General features: G+C 42.9%; 1 protein-coding gene across 3 annotated transcripts in view; it reads right to left on the bottom strand.

The window, feature by feature from the left end:
• Positions 1–3631: 3631 nt before the first annotated feature.
• CCDC138 (coiled-coil domain containing 138) overlaps positions 3632–15344 on the bottom strand; it is a 92821-nt gene continuing 81108 nt past the window's right edge. For all 3 annotated transcript variants that reach the window (XM_077482608.1, XM_077482607.1, XM_077482609.1), the window contains exons 13-14: positions 14193–14331; positions 3632–7202 (exon numbers count right to left, since the gene is read on the bottom strand). In XM_077482608.1, coding sequence (XP_077338734.1) covers positions 7028–7202; positions 14193–14331 — 314 coding nt within the window. In that variant the 3' untranslated portion in view covers positions 3632–7027. The remainder of the gene's footprint in view (positions 7203–14192; positions 14332–15344) is intronic.

Genomic DNA, 15344 nt, shown 5'->3' on the forward strand with positions numbered 1-15344 from the left:
TAAATGCAAATTGCGGTAAAAACGCACTACATGCTTTTCTGCAGCTTCTCCATTAAAGTCTGTTGAACTAAAAAAAGGACAGTTTTGCATTTAAATACCTGACCCTTTCCAAAAAGCATGAACGCGTCCCATAGGAAACCATGCTAAATTAATTGTACTGCTTTTTCTGCAAAAAGCACCAAAAAACACACAGGTGTGTGAACCAGGACTAAAAGACCGTAGAGGTCTTGCCTGAATGTAATGCAATGCACACCGCACTGCATTACATTTTTTCCCCAGTCTTGATGGCTGGGGAAACGGTCAATGGGGACCTGGAAGTGACATCACACATTGATTTTAAGACATTGGAACTCAACGGATGCCCCTACCGTAAAAAATTGTGGATAACTCAAATGGGGGACACCCTTCGTCTTGAATGGTATATATGGCAACACAGGAGCTGTTAGGGGAAATTTGAAAATTTGATATATTGTGGGCCCTTTGGCTGAATACACCCGGCCTAACCCCGGTTGAATTTGTCTTAAATCGTTTATTGATTGGATAAAATGTAAATTGCCTTTGCTTCTACGTATGCTTGTGTGGGTGGGCAGGGTATTCTTTTTCTTCACCAAAACTCTGACGTGTTAATCTGTGGAGATGGCTTCTGCTGCCTTGCATGTAGTCTGCTGAATTGGCAACATTTATTATCTCTGTATGGTGTACAATCTCTGGAATTTATGCGGTTATATTTCTATGTTCAAACAAGTTTTCTTTCTGAGAAAGAAAAAAAACAAAAATCAGGACAAACGCCCCTGAATTCTGAAGCATCTCAAAAATACATACAGCTGATCCACTCAACACAAATCCATTGCTCTTTGACACAGGCCCTAATAATGGCAGGCTTTGTAAAAGTAGCTGACCACCAGTACTGCGGAAGACCAGTGATGGGGTACCATTCTTACCCCTGACACGGAAGCATTCTCCCAGGGCATTTATCATTCTCTCTGATGTCATGGCATTTTTGAATTTAACGTATACCTGGCCATTTATTAATCCTATATCAATTGCCAGAGGGAGTATATTAATGCCACTAACCACTGCACAGGGATTTATTTTTTTCAATGCCCCCTATACAAGAGCATTTATTACTCCCACTGAACTGCAACACAGGGGCATATATTTACTCCAACTGACCACTGACAAAGCAGGGTCTTTTTTTTTTTTTTTACTCCCAATGACCACTAATATAGGGGTATTTTTAATTTCTACTGACAAACACTCGGATATTAAGGCTCTGGTTCACACCGCATGCCGATTCGGCTCACAGCAGGGGTCCTACACGTCCTGGTTCACCATTTCAGGTCCAAATTTTGGTCTGAATTTGGACCAAAAGATGCACAGGGCTCCTGTGCAAATTCACACAGGAGCCGCATCAGAGATATGTGAGGCAGCTCCATAGAGAGCTGGTCACAATCTCCTGCTATTGCAAATTGGATGTGGGGATCCTGCATCCTATTCGCAATAGTGTGAGCCTGGACTTAAGTAAAGCCAAAGGTCCTTGCAGTTCGTTCTGCTCGCCTATGACCCATTTTCAGCAGTGGGCTATTGGCTGCTATCACAGAGCCAGCCCAAGCTCGGAAGCCCTCTATTTGCTGACATCACAGAGCCGGTCCGGGCTCGGGAAAGACCGTGACCATACGGTCTGGATCTGCCCACATGCCTGGATTGGCACCCGGCTCAGCCTCTCAGTGAGCTGGCCACTCCCACCCCCTCCACAGTCACAGTCCAGAGCTCCGGTGAGCACAAGGGGGCTGAGCAGAGAGCCGGTGACTGACAGACAGAGCGGTAGACAGTGTTTGATCCCTCAGTTCTAAGTGTTCAAGCTGGTGGGGGGCTGATGCTGCATCCAGCTAGATAAGTATGAGTCTGAAAAAAAAACTTAATTCCCATAATTTTCTTTTAAATAATACCATAAACCTCTGACATTGGGGAATATTTTTTAATCCTAGATGCCACAGTTTGCTCCCCAGTATAACAGACTGTAAACTAGCCCTTGACTTAAATAATTGTAGACCCCTGAAAGACACCAATCTAAGTTGTGAAGTCTACCATTTAGACACAGCTTTTTCACAGTCTACTATATGCTCTCTAGTGGAAGAACTCCTTGCTTATGATAAAAAGAGCTATTCCCAAACACATCTACTGCAATCATTGAAAAAACAGGCATTTATAATCTCTGACCAACAAATCAGAATCAAATCTGCTTAGGAAATGTGAATATGATTGGGGATACAGAAAGCTAAAGAGAAAAACAAAGCACAGGTTTCAGGAAGTACACTACCAATGATGTTTCCTGTAATTTGGCTGCAGTTGATCATTCAAAAAACAGATTAAAGCAAACTGACTGAACATTTTGATTTTAGTGCAGTTACAAAGCTGCTGGATAGCCCAATTGGCTCACCAATTGCTTTAGCAGAATCAGTATGCATCTGTTAACTACACAGATGAGAGAATGTCACCAGCACACTAAATATCTCCAAAAATTGATCCAAAGCTTTATTCAGCGATCAAAAGCCTAATGACTAGGTCCTTTGGGACCAACACTGCTTGAATGATGTAATTGCAGAATAAAGCTTTGGACCCATTTTTAGAGATCTGTAGTGTGCTAATGACAACCTTTCGCTCTGATTGTCTTGAGTTCCAGCCGGTGATCATAACAGCACTCCCTTACATACACAGCCATTTTTGCAGGAATTAGTGCATTGGGAATAGATTGTCGTTAAACACACACACAGATATATTACACTACCTGCTAGGCTATTTGTGGCTTCAACATTTTTTGAGCAACCTGACCTGGTACAAGCATGCAAATCACAAACGTCAGTATGCAGTCAGGACTCTGACTTACTCTGCATAATAATTCCAGGTCATCAACTGAGAAAGTATTGGAGGATAGTGAATCAGAATGACAACCAGGGGCCTAATACAGTATATTTAGAAGGAGAGGTCAGCAATGCCAGCCTCCATACATCCGCAAAGCAGGTTTTCTGTAAATAAAATTTGTCACTTTGCCAGTTCATAGCAAAGTGGCAGATCTCTTAAGAGAATACCCTCCTTCGTCACCCACCAATGCTTATCTATCCCACACCTCTTCACTGACATGCTAAATAGTGAAAGCATAGATGGTAAACTGTGTATGCACCTGCTGTTTACAGAGAGAGGAGCAAACAGAAAGGCACAGTGACAGTTGCAGCCAGCAGGCTTGTTTGAAAGCAAACTCCGTGGGATTACTACATGTGGTCACTGATCTCATAACCGAGAACCACACTGAATGGATCCAGCTCACTAGGTAAAAAATGGACAGCAGTCATTGACGGAAGTCGCAGAACTAGCAGTGTGCATGGAACATAGATTGAGGTTGTCTTTGCACATGGCAGTGTACTTTGTTAATCTTCAGACATTGAGGGGGTTTTAAACAAGTTAACTCCAACATTTAAACTATCATTACCAGAAAAAACAAACACAGTGGTCATCACCGCCCTATTATCGAATCTATTTGCTGTGTAAGATAAAGTGCACTTTAAAATGCTAATTTGACCAAAATTCATCTTGAAGGGGGTTTTCTCTCACAAAGTCAAAGGCAAAAGGTAGGGAACGTTTGAAATTCTTTTATTATAGACATATATCATTTGTAACATTAATGATCCTGTCTTATTTTTTACAGTCTTTTGAAGCACTGCTTAAAATCTTGTACAAGAAAAAATAACAATAACCTTTTTCTAACCTACAGAAATTGTAGTTTGTAAACCAAGCACTGGAATGTATAGCAGAATCACTGGAACAAAGTAAAACATTTTAAACTACAAATAAAAAATGCACACACAATATGTTAACAACAGTCCATTAATTACTGGAGTAGGGAAGTTCTGATATTTTTCAGTTCTTTTATTGAGCCCAAACAAATAAATGCATCACAGGAACAGTTGTGTCATTCTTCAAGACTTTCCCAATGTTCTCAAATTAAAACCTTTGAATACGGGACAGGTAAATGGTATATAAGGCCAGTGACAGGAAGGAATTCATGAACATCCTTCAAAAGTGAAATGATGTTCACATGCCAAATTTAAACAAAGAATTAGTTAAAAATCAGTATATAAAGGATATTATGTAAACATCTTCAGCGGCAAACGAGAATGAATGTACCACTACAGTTATTGCCATTTTACTGGCATTTACCTTCTCCTGTTGAGGCAAAGTTCACACAACTGGCGCAAAAGAATAAAAATTAAAACAAGGTCCTGACCACAAAACTAAACTACAGAAATATTGAAAATTAAACTCCAATATAAGAATAAATAAAAGTGGGAAAATTAACAAAGAGCACTTGATATTTGGTGACTACAAACTTTAAAGGCACAACAGAGCTCCTATTGTTTGCAAAATAATTCTTAGTTCAATGGTTAGTCTGTGGTTCAATATACAAACCAGCTAAATGGCATCTGTTGACCAATGAAGTGCACAAGCTCTCCCAGCAGAGCTCAAGCAATCTCATTTCAGCCTCTTCTTTGATGACCCCCCTATAAAATATACATAAACAGTCTGATAATGCAGTGCACATTTTCAAAAAGTGCTTCCAGTGAATTTCATTAAAGTTGAAATCCAAGTACAGTTTGTATTGTATATACAACATATTCCATACCTGCCAGATGCCTGTAGAAGCAGAGAATCACCGTAGTAGCTGTGGTTACAACAGTGATTTTTTGCGGTCTTCTGGTGCCATGCTGCGTGCCTGCCCTGCTGGATGGTGACCAGCATGAGCAACATTCAGGGAACGCACCTTGCATTTTTTTCACAATGAATGCAAAGAGTTCCCTGATTGAATGAGGTGGAGATCATGAAGTCACCACCCCACATCTCCACTTTCTAGAGTTCAGCTTCAACCAACATAATGGCTCAAATTTAGGAGAGATGGGGGTCAGACTGCTGGAAATGAGCAACATATTTTATGTCTCTGGATGAACATGACCAATTGGTGTACCATAGGACCGCATGCATTTTATGACTCGAGCCATTTAAGAGGCTTGTTTACTCATGAATGTTTTCAACAATATAAACTCTTTAGATCTATCACTTCTATTATTAAACAATACCTACCCATAATGTACAACAAAACCCTGAAATATTGGGGGTTGTTTTAAAATGTTTGTAGGACAGCTGGTGTAGTTTATATAGTAAATTAAATGCATAAGATGCAGGAGTAGTGAAGAGCTAGGATATGGACATTGCCATTGACCGAATGGCCATATTAGGTCAATGATGTAACCAGCATCCTCAATTCTTTGTTACATGTGGCTGCAGGGGGTGGGGGAATTACCCAGTTGCAGCTTTTTAGGCCGGCGGTGTTACATGACAGTTTCTCAGGTGCTAAGGAAATGCAAGTAGTGAAAATTAAAAATGTAGGGTACCATTATCAGCCAGTTCAACAATGCTTCAACAAACATTCATGGGATACTGAGGGGCAGAAAGGCACAATAGGGGCAGCAAGACTAAGGGAGTCCTTAGATTATCATTTTTCTTTCTTCATTCAATTAGCGGGTTGAGTAAAAAACTGATTTGCTTCCCCGTTGCACATCTGCTGAGCTATTGTATTCTGACAGGGAGACTTCCCCACCATCGGAATGCACTGTTCAGTGTTGCAGGAAAATCCGACAGGGTGGTTGTACAGAATTTGATCGGTAGATCAACTTCTGTACAACCTCCCTGCCCGTACATGGATTGAAATTCAGCCAGTCCTAGCATGACTGGCAGAATTTCGATCCATCTATGGCCGGCTCAAGTATATCTAAACTACAACATTGTTTGCTTTTTTGTTTTTAAAACTGAATACCAGGCAAAAAGCTAAATAAACAGCAAACATACATATGAGAGCTGTCTATTTGTCATTTAAATGTGTAATTTTGATAAGCCAATTCTGAGATTTACACATCCTTGCAGTCAGCTCAGCAGCCAATCTGATAATGTGACTTTTCCCTACTGTAGTCATGCAGTACAGCTACCTACTCTCATCAGGTAAATGGACAGTGAAGGAACAACAGTGATGAGTTCACCATGTGTCCTCTCCTCCTGTCAGTATGTTCCTTAATAGCAAGTGCTGTTTGCACACCTGATCAGCTCCTAGTGCTTGCCCCTTCGTCTCCCAGTTTGAGTGCTACTGTACAGGAGATTACCAAAGTAAAATTCAGCAATTTAAACATTTAAAATTAAAACTTTTAATGAATACATAACTAGACTAATTGGCTGATTTTTTTTATCGCCCGAAATTCAGCTTTAAAAGCAGCCTTGTTGTTTTATTATACTTTCCTATGCATGTAAACAGAATAACTCAGAAATGTAAACTGCCCTTGTAAAAGCATATGAAGTCAGACCCCAGAGTGGTATTAAATTATGATGAATTTCTGATGACATACTTGGCAGTTCGGGCCATGTTTAGCTGTCCATAGGTACCTTAATGCCATTGCAGATATATGATGTTATTGATTAAAAGTTTTAAAATTTGCGTTTTTTTTACAATTTGCTGAAAAGACAATCACAGGAAAGTAGTTTTTTTTAAATCTTATATAACAGCTCTAACCTAGATAAAATGAACCTAACTTATTTTTTTTATGTTTGAGGCCCTCCAAATAACCATTACACCAGCCACTGAAATACTGTGCTATAAAACACTATGAAGTAAAAGAAAAGTTAACTGAATTCTCATGGGAAACAGAAAGAACTCCATCCATACAATGTCTTAAAAACCCCCAAATGGGGCAATGTTACAAACACAAGAAAGTTTAGCTTTTAGTCATAGCAACCAATTAGGTGTATCTAACATGCACTGGAAATATCATACATGGAATCTGTTATACACCCTCATCTTTGTTCAAACTTTTTAGTATTATTTTTAAATAAATAAGCCACAATGACAAACATACAGTAACTCACATCACTTAGATTGCACATCCATGCCACAATGTAAACACAAATAAAATAGGGTTATACTGTAGTATTAGTCATGGTTAGTGCCGACGCTAGGTGAAAGTATTTTGGGCTTAGAAAATCCCAAGTGGAAAAGAATAGAGTTCAGGTTAATAACAAGAAAGGCATGGTCTGGGTTGGCTGTCCTCTGCATTTCTTGGATCACTTGAGGGATGTTAAAGGTGTCAAAAAACTTTTTATTACTCCTAAAAAAAGAAAGAAATAAAATGTCAGTGGCTTAGTGACTGTGAAACAAAAACATTATCTACTTTCTACAACTGGGGTAGTTTCGTAGTTTCTTTCCTTACATAGAAACTTTATTTCCCCTACTTTTTCTCCCCCCCATCCCATTCCGTTTTACCTTTTATGCTGGGTTGAATTCAAAACAAACTCAGCCCAGTGGACTGTTCAGCTGTGTCCCACATCTTGGTTCTCTTCAGCTGGATGCCTCTTCAATGTTTAGATAGCCCAGGCCCTAAGATGCAGAAGCTCTACCCCTAGTTGCTCTGTGAATGCACTTTCACAGCATCTTGGGATATGTCTTGGGGGCTGCTGGAGCAGGACACATCATTCTGGCCTAGGCCAGAATGGTGCTGGGGTCAAAAGAAAAAAAAAAAAAAAAAAAAACACACAGGAAGGCCCCATAAAAAAAAAAAAAAAAAAAATACCTATTATTGTGGTTTGTGGAGGGTGGAAGGGTTACACATCAATGCTAAGGACCGGCTTCCTGATCGTGACAATGGTAGACCATGCCTGAGCAATGTACTGTATACTAGAAAGGCTGCTGGTAGTCTGTACCAGGTGTGCATGTGATAAAATTACAGCTGTCATCCCATAACAGGAAGTTCCTGGATAAGGACATTTATGGCAGAGCAATAGAAAGTATTTTAATAAGCTTCAGATTTAAAACTATTTTTTAAATTCCATTAATATGCTAAAACGTATATGACATTTAGGTGATTGGGTTTAGGTGTACTATAAATTTATTGTTGTCTTGAGATTGGACTTATGGCTTCCTTCTTGCTGACAGCCAAAAATTACTTCTGCATTTTGCTCTTTATCCTCTAAAAACAGAGGTCTAAGTGCCGGTTCACACATGGGCGACACGACTTGCAGTGTGACTCACAGAGGCTATCTGCACACGACTTCAGTGGCGGCTTGCAAAATGATTTCTGTATAGAAGTCAATGCAAGTCGCCTGAAGTCTCCCCAAAAATAGTACAGGAACCTTTTTCTAAGTCGGAGCGACTTGAGTCGCTCCTATTAGAAGGGTTCCATAGTACAGAATGGAGCGCGACTTGTCAGGCGGCTAAGTCGCCTGACAAGTCGCCCCTGTGTGAACTGGGACTTAGGGGTTTTATTTAAGGACTTGTTCCCTACAAGATATATTGTCATGCACTTGGCTGAACTTTCAAGAGCAGACCAAAATCAGTTATCACAAAGGCTGATTTGCATAAAAACATTTTAGTGTAACGGTAAAAGGACTTTCATATTAAACCTGAATTTTGTCATTCTAGTAAATTAAAATGTAATTAAATTACATTTAAATTTACATTAGATAATGTAATGCATCTGAAAAAAAATCAATGCAGTTTATTACAACAAGCACTAAAGCACTATTCTGGTGTGATTAATCCCAAAGGTAAAATTTTGTGACCTACAACAGTAACGTTTTATGTGGTGTTATCCTTAACTGCTAAAAGGAAAAATCTAATTTATTATAAGCTGCTGAACGCTGATCTACCTGCTTATTAAATAGGCTGAACCATATTGGGTTCATGGTCAAAGATATACTGCACCAAACCATGAAATAACAAAATGTAAATTTGAACAACTAAATTCATTCCAATACATGCCAATCATAGCCAACAATCCTCTATAAAAAGAAAAAATTATCTAGAAAGACAGAGAAGGGTTGTTTATGCCCTGTACTGTACTCCACAAAAAAGATTTTACATATAAATGAAAAATCCTTTATCTCTTGACCATTGAACACACCAAAACAATACAACTAAAGGGAGGGTCCTACAGCAAACAATGCCAACAGGACCAAAACAAGAGAATCAGGTTCCCAACTCAATCAGGGGACTAAAGCACCTTATGGCAGAAGGTAGTGTTACCAGGTGGATGGTCTGGCCTCTGCTAAAACTTTAAAAAAAAAACAGAAGACCAAGTTGCACCATGCATTCCTGAGAAGAAAAAAAAATGTCTGGTGCTGAAAAGTCCCAGAGGCACTGACTGAATAAGGAAAGTGGACCTCAACATGGAAAGATATAGCCCAAGGAGAAGCCTTAGCAATAAGCGGTCTAAACCTAGATATGGTGGAATGAAATGCAGGACAGCACTTGCGAGAACTTGCAGGCAAGGCAAACCGAGGATCCTCTAAACAATGTAAAAATAACTCTTTAGTGTGCTGAGAAGCAGAACAAAGAAGGCAGAACATAAACCCAGATTTGGGTGGATGGAAAAAACCGCCTTCGGGGAAAAAGGCGGCCCAGGGCCACAAACCACCTTCTTTTTATGTGAAGAAAGGAAAGTTCTATACAGGATAAGGGTGCTAGATCTGTGGCACAGCTCGCTAATGTAATAGCCTCAAGTCGCACTGCCTTACAAGTAAAGACAGCCAAGGGATTGTGCCAAACGGGCCAAAAGGAGAGCTTCTGCAGAGACGATAGGACCAATGTAATATCCCAAGGCAAGACGAACAGGGGGAGTGATATGAGCCACTCCTGAATAAAAGGCCTTTACCAGAGAATGAGTGGCCAACCGTTTTTTTTTTTTGCCTTCCTCTGGATCAACTGTGGGTATAGGATACTATATATGGAGGTTTTCTATTCTGTTTTTTTTTCTAGCTAGACTAAGGTCTTTTTTTTTTTTTTAAACCCAACTATGTAACAGTCTCAGAAAAGAATTGCCACTGCTGAGATTTGCCCCTTCACGGTGCTCAAGTAACGCGGATCTCTGAGAACTTGAGTTTCAATAGCCAAGCGGTCAAAGTCAGTGGCCGTGAAGCAGGATGGAAGATAAGTCCTTCAGTAGGGCTGGATGGTCTGGTATTGCCCATGCAGCATCTCCCAGGAGATGGAGAATGTCTGAGTACAAAGTCCATTTGGGCCAGATTGGCGCTACCATGATCAAGGACATGCCCATCTTGAAGGTTGAGAAAGAATCATGATCCTGGCCACAATCCTGTCCAGCTTGTTGTCGAATTGAGATGCAAATATATATACATCAGACATCCCTGAGCAATGACAGTGGTAGTGATGTCCATCAGGGGCGGGCTGGGCCAGGGGGCAGGGATGCAATTGCCCTCCAGGCCTCTCTCATGTCCTGTACAAAGGCCGCTGAGCTGGCCGAGTGAGGCAGCTCGGGTGGCAGGCACGGCTGGATTAAAGCGGTTGTAAACCCGCCAAATTTTTTATCTTTTTACTCACCTGCAAAGGAAAAGGCATAATGAGCTAGTATGCACCTTAGAACAAGGCCCCGACATCTGGAATCAGAATTTCAATCTATCAATGTGCAGACTGCTTATACAAAATCTGATCTATCAACTGACTCCAGTACAACCAGCTTGTCCTTTTTTCTTTTTTTTTTTTTCTTTTTGTCAATCACTGCTGGCTGCTCTAGCTGCCGATGTTCTGCCATATATCGTCCGGCCATCTAGAAGTGTCTGCCTCGTACTGCGCAGGCGCAGCACGGAGCGGAAGGAGATTAGGAAAATCTCCAAAAAAGAACGGCACCTGCGCCGTGAGTCGAGGTGTAAGCCCCACCATCCAAGTGGACATAGAGCGGCACATATTAGAGGGCCCCTCGCGGGCTCACTTCACTCGCCCTGCTTCGGGCACGGCCTCGCTGCGCTCGGCTCTTTTTTACTCTAACTCTGTGTCCACTTGGATGGTGGGGCTAGAACCTGGACTCACGGTGCAGGCGCCGTTCATCTTCGGGTATTTTCGGAATCTGCTTGTCCTGTGTACTACGCATGCGCAGTACACAGCGGACACTATGCGATGGGGCACATTATGTGATAGGAGACCGGCAGTGATCACTGTGTTGTGATGGCTGGGAAACGTTCACCTCAGAGCATGCTAAGGATGGGCTTGGGCGTGTTCCCATAGCCCATGTGCAGAGCCCGCCAGGAAGTTGGGGCAGCGCCTGCGCTAATAGCAGGCAGTGAGACATCTCCTGATGCGCGGCTGCAGAGATCGGAAAACGCCTCACTGCCTGTGATTAGTGCAGCGCAGTGCCGACTTCCTGGCCGGCTCTGCACGTGGGCTGTGCAAACATGCCGCAGCTCATCCTTAGAGCACACATCGACACACGGCTCTTACAGAAGCTTGGTAAATCAAGTGCCAGGCTTCCCTAGCATTACACCCGTGTGGCTGCAATCAAATCTGGGCACAGGCCAGCACAGGCTCCTGGAAACGCAGGAGGGTAGCCAGTAAGAGCAAAGCTGGGATAGGACATTACTTATTTCATATAGCTGCTGCTCCTAAACCTGCTTCACTGCCGCACCAGGCCCACAATGCCCTTAATCTGGTCCTGGGGGCCAGTGCACAGGCCTGTGCCTGCACATGCACAGCACTGCCCACACAGAGAGAGGGACTGCACAACATTGCTTCCAGAGAGAAACTGCAATGTGGAGCGATTTCTCTCTCTGTAGGGGCAATGTGGAACAGTCTCTCTGTCTCTCTGTGTGCAGGCAATGTGGAGCAGCCTCTGTCTCTCTATCACTGTGCGAGCAATGTGGAGCTGCCTCTCGGTCTCTCTCTGTGCGGGCAATGTGTAGCAGTCTCTCTCTCTCTCTGCAGGCATTGTGGAGGAGTCTCTCTCTCTCTCTCTCTATGCAGGCATTGTGGAGGAGTCTCTCTCTCTCTCTCTCTATGCAGGCATTGTGGAGCAGTCTCTCTCTCTCTCTCTATGCAGGCATTGTGGAGCAGTCTCTCTCTCTCTCTCTGCAGGCATTGTGGAGCAGTCTCTCTCTCTCTCTCTGCGTGGGCATTGTGGAGCAGTCTCTCTGTCTCTCTCTGTGTGGGCACTGTGGAGCAGTGTCTCTCTCTGTGTGGGCACTGTGGAGCAGTGTCTCTCTCTGTGTGGGCACTGTGGAGCAGTGTCTCTCTCTGTGTGGGCACTGTGGAGCAGTGTCTCTCTCTGTGTGGGCACTGTGGAGCAGTGTCTCTCTCTGTGTGGGCACTGTGGAGCAGTGTCTCTCTCTGTGTGGGCACTGTGGAGCAGTGTCTCTCTCTGTGTGGGCACTGTGGAGCAGTCTCCCCTCCATCTCTCCCTCTTTGTCTCTCTGTGGGCACTTTGGAGCAGTCTCCCTCTCATTCTCTCTCTGTGGGCACTGTGGAGCAGTCTCCCTCTCTCTCTGTGGGCAATGTGGAGCAGTCTTCCCCCCTCTCTCTGTGGAGCAGTCTCTCTCCATCTGTGGGCACTGTGGAGCAGTCTCCCTCTCTTTCTCTCTCTCTGTGAGCACTCACCCTCTCTCTCTGTGGGCACTGTGGAGCATTTTCCCTCTCTCTCTGTGGGCAATGTGGAGCAGTCTTCCTCTCTCTCACTCTCTCTCTATATATCTGTGGGCAATGTGGAGCAGTCTCCCTCTCTCTCTGGGCAATGTGGAGCAGTCTCTCTCTCTCTCTCTCTGGGCAATGTGGAGCAGTCTCCCTCTCTCTCTGGGCAATGTGGAGCAGTCTCCCTCTCTCTCTGGGCAATGTGGAGCAGTCTCTCTCTCTCTCTCTGGGCAATGTGGAGCAGTCTCTCTCTCTCTCTCTGGGCAATGTGGAGCAGTCTCTCTCTCTCTCTCTCTCTGGGCAATGTGGAGCAGTCTCTCTCTCTCTGGGCAATGTGGAGCAGTCTCTCTCTCTCTGGGCAATGTGGAGCAGTCTCTCTCTCTCTGGGCAATGTGGAGCAGTCTCTCTCTCTCTGTGCGGGCAATGTGGAGCAGTCTCTCTCTCTCTGTGCGGGCAATGTGGAGCAGTCTCTCTCTCTCTCTGTGCTGGCAATGTGGAGCAGTCTCTCTCTCTCTGTGCGGGCAATGTGGAGCAGTCTCTCTCTCTCAGTGCGGGCAACGTGGAGCAGTCTCTCTCTCTCTGTGCGGGCAATGTGGAGCAGTCTGTGTGTGTGTGTCTCGCTCTCTCTCCCCCCCTCTCTCTCTGTGTGGGCAATGTGCAGCAGATGGATGGTATGCCGATTCGGTGGTTCAGTGGGCCACTTGACTAGACTTGCCCCCCAGGCCTAAGGCTGCCAGCCCTCCCCTGACGTCCATGACACATCAGGCCCCATGACTGAAAAGTCTGCCTATTAACTGTCTATTCCGAGAATGAGGACTGCAGACAAGCCTGGAATGTACATGTACCCTTTGACCCAAGCCACTTTGATGGTTTATTCTAGCCAAGACTGACATCTTTAGACAGAAGCCTCATTGGCTGCTCCTAAAACTAGTTGGACCAAAACATACATGGATAGGCAGATAGTCCTTCGTTCAAGAATATTGCTGGGAAATCTGGATTCCCTCGACAAGCATGTCCCTTGGACTTTGCCCAGTACAATAGGCTGGCATATATTAGGAGAACTGTTAAGGTCACCTGGCGACTGAGGCTGCAGGATAATGCAGTGAAGGCTGATTTGGAAACCGGAGTCATAATTTTTGAGCTGAAGCTGCAGTACAGTCTGTATCAGAGCCATGTGCTCAAAATGGCACCCGAAGCTTGAGGAGACCTGAGGTACCTTATACAGAGGGCATTACTGTACCCAGAGAATGGGCTATTTGCATACCCAAATGTGTTGCAGGCCCTGCACCAAAATCTCCATTCAATAAGGAAAGGGGCGTAGAACATCCTTAGGGCTGCATCAAACCATTTAAAGTGGCACATTTTATGCTACAGTTGCAACAAAACTTACGTGTCACAGGAATCCTGAAATACACACTGTTCTTGACCTAAGGAACATCCACTGCCCAGTGTCCAGGGTAGAGGGAACCCCACAGTGGAAGAGGCCAAGCCCTGTACTCACACCAGATTACATGCACAATCCCAGGGAAGAAGAATTATGTATGATTAAGAAAAAAAAAAAAAAAGACTAGAATGTGCAAAAGGTGCCCAAAGAATATATAATTTTATCCATTTATACTCACACAAAAACATAAAATAAGTCAAATACAGTTGATTTAAATAATTAAATATATACAATTTGTAAACTAACCTGACTTTTGAAAGCTTTTGTAGAACAATACTCAGTTTTTCAAGTATTTGCACATCAACTTTAGGATCCTTAAGTAAAACAGCACAGGTCCTAAAAAATGATTCCGTGCTACATGACTCCAGGAATGGCTGCAAAAATCCTGCAACATACACAAAACTACATATCAGTGGTTTATTTATATGCTCAATTACAGTTAATCTATCATGCAGTTATCTCTCTTCTAATTACTCCAGAAAAAGCTAAATGTTCTAAGTAAAGTGCACACATGACACACCAAAGATCAGAATTTGTCAGTCTTTTAAGCACCACAGCCATACAGAAGTAAAAAAAATTGAAAAACTATACTTACTACTGCTATCCTAGTTTAGTAGGTAGTATGCATTCATAAAGTATGCCCACCTTCCATGAAGAGCTGAATTTTTGACAGTTCTAGAAAAGTCACGTTTTGAGAGTTGGTGAAGTTGAGTGCAAACACAAATGGGGTTATTTACTAAAACTGGAATACAAAATCTGGTGCAGCTCTACATAGAAACCAATTAGCTTCCAGGTAATTTTGTCAAAGCTTAATTTAACAAGCTGAAGTTAGAAGGGAAGTTTAACCATTTAAAAACGATTTTTTGCTAGAAAATTACTTGGAATACTTGGAATATATTTTTAGCAGAGACCAGAGAATAAAATGGTGATTGTTGCAATATTTTACGTCACATTGTATTTGCTCAGCGGTCTTTCAAATGCAATTTTTTTGGGGGGAAAAAATACACTTCAACCGTAAAGTAAGCCCAATTTTTTTGTATATTGTGAAAGATGATGTTACGCCACGAGAATCGTGAGAGAATTGTGATCTTTATTCTATGCAAAAAAATAGTGATTCTAACCTTGGTCAGAATCGTGCAGCTCTATTTGGAATCGCACCCCGAAGTCGCCAAAAGTAGTACAGGAACTACTTTTGGGAATCGATGCGGCACCGCAAAGTCGGCATTGCACCCATTTGGGCAGTGCCATTGTGGGCAATAGCCGCCAATTTGGCATGCGATTTGACATGTCAAATCGCCCCAATATGAACGTGGGCTAAATCTGCCCCAAAGATTATACCTGCAGGTGTCAGGTATAGTCAAGAAGCTCAGCTACTCTTCCACTGAAGTGAAAAAGATT

Source organism: Lithobates pipiens, unplaced genomic scaffold, assembly GCF_037356315.1.
Source record: "Lithobates pipiens isolate NorthernLeopardFrog02 unplaced genomic scaffold, aLitPip1_a1.2 Scaffold_16, whole genome shotgun sequence".
NCBI classification, from domain to species: Eukaryota; Metazoa; Chordata; class Amphibia; order Anura; family Ranidae; genus Lithobates; species Lithobates pipiens.